The following is a 5341-nucleotide window of genomic DNA, read 5'->3' on the forward strand; positions in this document are numbered from 1 at the left end:
AAAAAAAAAAAAAAAAAAAAGGAAGGAAGAAAGAAAGAAAAAGTGAAAACAGAAAGATTTAGTTTATTTTCGCTTGAGCGGCCCCCAAGCCTGGGATGGTTTTGGCAGAGGCACGACAGTTCCGAAGGATGGGAACTCATCAGTACTGTTGGTGTCAGGGACTTTGTCCCATGGGGCATCTTTCACAAAGAAACCTTTTGATTCTTTTGGTGCCCCATTAACATCGGGTCGGCTGGGTGTTTCGTGGAGTTCCTTCAGATACTCTTGGTCAATGATATCTTGGAGCTGTTGAAAATAAGAAAAAAAGAAAAAGATATATAAATCATCATTGTTTTAACGTCTACTTTTCCATACTGGCATGGGTTAGATGGAGTTTATCGAAACAGATTTTTTTATGATTGAATGCTCTTCCTGTCACCAACCCTCGTTTCCAAGCAAGGTAAGATTTCCCTGTGGCCAGACATGTTTTTGCAGAATATTGGGAAGGAATGACATTCATTTACAACAATTACACAATGTTGAGGCAAGAAGACAGAAACTTACACACACATTTATCTGTGTGTATGTGTGTACGATGACCTTTTTCAGTTTCTGTCCACCAAATCCACTGACAAGGCTTTGGTCAGCCTGAGGCGATAATAGAAGACACTTGTCCAAAGTGGCATGCAGTGAGACTGAACCTGGAGCCATGTGGTTATGAAGCAAACTTCTTACCACACACCACCTCTATGCCTGTATTTATATATATATACACACACACACGTAAGTGATGAAACAGAAAGTGAAAAATAATCCCAACTATGAAAAGAGACCAAAAGACATAACTGAAATGCTGAAATATGAGGCAGCAAACTCAGACGTTACACTAATGTTAGGTATGGAAGGCAACTGAAGACATAATACAAAATCTTAAATCTAATGAAACAATGTTATGAAGATCCATAACAGGAGAAATTTAATTAAAAATAAGAATATTTATAAAAGATGGAATCTCGAGGTTTCCTTCTGATGGATCTTGTCAGCAAATGTGGTTTTGTGTCAGCATCAGACATTATTATAGTGGGGGTTATTAGAGGGGAGAATCAGTAGAGCATGGGAGAAAACGTTGTGCCACTTCAATAAGTCTTCAGGTTCTGAGTTCAACTTGGCTTTTTAATAAAATAAATACCAGTAAAAAATACTGGGGGTTCATTTAATCACACATCCTCTTTTCCCTTAATTTAAGGTCAGACATCATTATTAGGGTGATTAGGTTTACGGAAAACTTTCTCCCAGCAGACACGGAGGCCCTTCAATAGCTCATACTGCTCTTCCTTTGACTAACACTCAGAAACGAATGTTTGTGGGACACAGAGTCAGTTAAGCTCTTAATAATCCAGCTAAAGAATTTTCCTTTAAAGCAGAAGTCCTCAACCTTTTTTAAACCATGGACCAGGGGATCAAGTGCATAATATATAATTTAATTATTACACATATAATTGATATATAATGCAAAAACTCCCTGCAAGCTGTGATAATCCATAAAATGGAAAAATAGAATTTAAAATTTATTCTGTGATCTTGGCCCCAGCCATTGGAGTCAGCAGGTTTAAAGAAACAGAAATAATTGAGGCAGGGTTCAAAATTACAAGATGACTACAAAATTAAATTTCATGGTGATCACATAAATTGTCATCATCATCATCATTTTAAGTCTGCTTTCCATGCTAGCATAGGTTGGATGGTTTGACTTGAACCGGTAAGCTGAAGAGCTGCACCAGGTTCCAGTCTGATTTGGCATGCTCATCCTAATGCCAACCACTCCCAAGAGTATAATGGGTGCTATTTACATGACATCGGCAATGGCCACGCAAATCATATTGCTTCAATAAATTTGAAATATTTTAACAAAAAATAGTTTCGAATGTGACATTCTTCAACAAAAGAATAAATCTGTATATAGAACTGCTTTCTGCAGTTAACGGTAATGAAATGTTGAGTGTTCACTTCAACTAATCTACTGGATTGTCAGAGAAATTCATTTGGTTCTTTCCAAAGTCATTTGAAGGAACATGAGGAATATTTTTGCCATAGTGCTTTGTTTTTTTTTTGTTTTTATTTTTATAGTTTTCTTCTGCCTCTACAACTTTTATTCATCGTTTATGAAATTTCAATAAATTTAACCTCATTTCAGACATGACGTTGGAGTGGCAAGTAGAAAAAAAAAATAACAAATTTATCAGACAAATAATGTTTAATACTAGTACTAAACACACGAGAGATTTGAACTTAGAACTTCAGAACTGCAATCTAAATTGACAGAGAATTAGAATTTAAGTATAATATTACAGCTTTAATTTGCTTCTCACACCTACCCAATAATGTTATTCAAAAAATAATCAATCATCATTGAAATTTCAAAGCTGAGATAATCCAAGATTAATTCAAAACAATATGAATAAATAGGCATTACATGTGACAGAGTTAACTTGAAGGCTAAAAGATTAAAGGCTGCAGGGATAATCTTGTCATCTGTATTATACGCCTGTCTGTCGCAGACACCACTTCCTCCAACCCACAAATATAATCCAAAGACATCCACAATAAATCTAGAATCATTACAGCAACTACTTACATATTCTTCTTCAAAAGCCATAAGATATTCTCGGCAATCAAGACAGTTCTCTTCAGCGCCGGTGATGGTAATCACGTCTGGCTCATCTGAGTCTGGGCGTGGGAACTTGATGTCCACCTTATACTCGTCCATCAGGCGTCGCACGTTGCGTCCTTTCGTACCAATTATACGTGGATGGACACGAGGGTCAATTTTCACGTTGATGCTTGACATATCCTCCTGCAAGACACATTTAAACACCGACATCATCATCATCATCATCGTTTAACGTCCGCTTTCCATGCTAGCATGGGTTGGACAATTTGACTGAGGACTGGTGAAACCGGATGGCAACACCAGGCTTATATAAATATATACAACACATACAAACACTCCACACACATACAAAATAGATATACACTCACGTATGAGCACAAGTACAGACACACCCACATACAAAATAGATTATGCATCAGGGATGGCTGTGTGGTAAACGGTCTCAGGTTCAGTCCCATAGCGTGGCACCTTGGGCAAGCGTATTCTACTACATACAGCCCCAGACCGACCAAAGTCTTGTGAATGGATTTAGTAGATGGAAACTGTGGAAACTTGTTGTATGTGTATGTATGCATGTGTGTGTGTATAAATATATTATCAATTGCACATACGTAGTATGTGTTTTGTTTATTTGCTGCTGTATACCTCCTGGGAAAGATCTCTACACAACACTGAGTGTTAAAGAACACCCGAATGTTACAAATCAGACGAGACAACTTGCCTCAGAATCACTGAGAATGATAGATATCAATATCCTGCCATTATTGCAGCTTATCAATATCATGTTCTTGGATCATCTCAGAACAAAGTGAATCTCTGGTCTACAACTTATATGCAAATATAGTGAAGTCTATTTGTTGATGTGCAAATGGACTGAAGTCACATGACTTATATGCAAATACAGTGAAGTCTGTTTGCTGATGTGCTGCAGCATGGCACATGGGAAAGAGAATTAAAAGCAGCTCTAGTAATATAAACATGAACGATTGCATATACACAATGTACATGCCTTGTTTCTATGCCAAATTTCTTTTGGGATAAGTGTCCTGGGATACATCTGTTTGATCTCATTTCCCTTGACAGCCAAAGTTGTGTAGTAACGCCTGCGCATGCGTAGTCTTACGCATGCGTAAAATTAAACAAGCAAGCGTTTCCCGCTCAATTCATTCTCTTTCTCGCTGGCCAGCGATTGAGCATGGACGTGTATTTAAAGCTGTCTCTACATCTTTCGGTCTTATACTCGACAGCTCGTTATTCTCACCTCTAAAGATGTATAACTAAAGATTTGTATGTTTTACCAAGTAAATAAATGTTGTTTAAGTTGTTTAGTCTGGAGTTCAGCGTTCCGTCTATTTCTTTAATTTTATAGTAGAAAGTCAGGTATACAATCTAAAGATGTATAACCCACTTTCTACTAAAGTTGGATTGTTAATCTCCCTGTAATTTAACTGGTACTTAATCTATCAGCTCCATTATGGTCACAGTCCAATGACTGAAACAAGTAAAAGACATGAGCACAAGTACACACACACACACACACAGACTTTAAAAGAAATACCTACCAACTCATGGACAATTTCAAGAATAGCCTTCTTCGCCAAGTTGGCATTGTTCTCATATCCTGTGATGGTGATGACGTTCTGAACTTCGTTTCGTTCAGGGAACTGGATGTTAACATCATGATCTGAACGAATCTTGGAGATAACAGCTCCCTTTCTGCCGATAATCTTTGGGTGGTACTGAGAGTCCACCTCAACCTCCAGTTTATAACTACGCAACAGCTGAAAGGAGAAGCGAAGAATGACAATAACAATTAGTTTGAACATGACAGATAGTTTGGGATCCATTCGCAACAGTAGTAACCAAAGAAAGAGCAGAGAACATGAATTTTAAGGCCTCTGTATCTGCTATGAGAAACTAATCATCCTAATAATGCTAAGGCCATAAATTAAAGGAAAAGGGGACATGATAAAATGAACCCCAGTATTTTTCAAGTAAACTATAAAGGACAGCTTTTAAATACTTAAGATATACAAAATGGTTATGGTAGAGTCCCCATCAGTCCATAAGAAGTTTAGGGCCAACTCCCAGTTTTTCTAGCACATGTGTATTCCTCTCTGCACAGGACTCTGGTCAGTTGCGGGGCAACTCATTTTTACTAGCTTAGTCAACTGGAACAACATGAAATGAAGTGTTTTGCTCAAGAACACAACTCCTTGCCCGGTCCAGGAATTGAAACCACAATCTTACAATCGTGAGTGCAACACCCTAACCACTAAGCTATGTGGCTCCACTAAAATATACAAAAATGTCTTCTACAGAGTTTTCTTCCATAAATAAAAATTAGTTTCTTAAATCTAACGTCAGTAAATTGTGAATTAATGATGAAAGACAAAGTTAATTAGAGAAACATTTGTAGTCAACAATGAGAAGAATGGAACCAATTCCACTGCCGCTCTTTATGTTCAGCTGCAAGACCTAAATATTTAGGTCCCCAGTAAATTACAGGTATTTGGATCTGCATTACATTGACAGATCACAATTGCGACAACTGTAATAATTAAATTAGCTGAAAAGAGAGGCCATCATTGTGACATGACCAGTTATTATATACACTTGATTATCATATACTCAAGCTACAGTTCTTATTGATATATATATATATATATATATATATATATATATATATAT

At 37.1% G+C, this 5341-nt stretch overlaps 1 protein-coding gene across 1 annotated transcript in view; it reads right to left on the minus strand.

Annotated features, from left to right (window-relative positions):
* Window positions 1-43: 43 nt before the first annotated feature.
* The window catches only part of LOC106872584 (vigilin), a 59969-nt gene continuing 54671 nt past the window's right edge, over window positions 44-5341 (minus strand). Inside the window, exons 22-24 of the mRNA XM_052976915.1 lie at window positions 4213-4431; window positions 2615-2833; window positions 44-285 (exon numbers count right to left, since the gene is read on the minus strand). Coding sequence (XP_052832875.1) covers window positions 64-285; window positions 2615-2833; window positions 4213-4431 — 660 coding nt within the window. The 3' untranslated portion in view covers window positions 44-63. The remainder of the gene's footprint in view (window positions 286-2614; window positions 2834-4212; window positions 4432-5341) is intronic.

This window comes from Octopus bimaculoides, chromosome 26 (assembly GCF_001194135.2).
Source record: "Octopus bimaculoides isolate UCB-OBI-ISO-001 chromosome 26, ASM119413v2, whole genome shotgun sequence".
Lineage (NCBI taxonomy): Eukaryota > Metazoa > Mollusca > Cephalopoda > Octopoda > Octopodidae > Octopus > Octopus bimaculoides.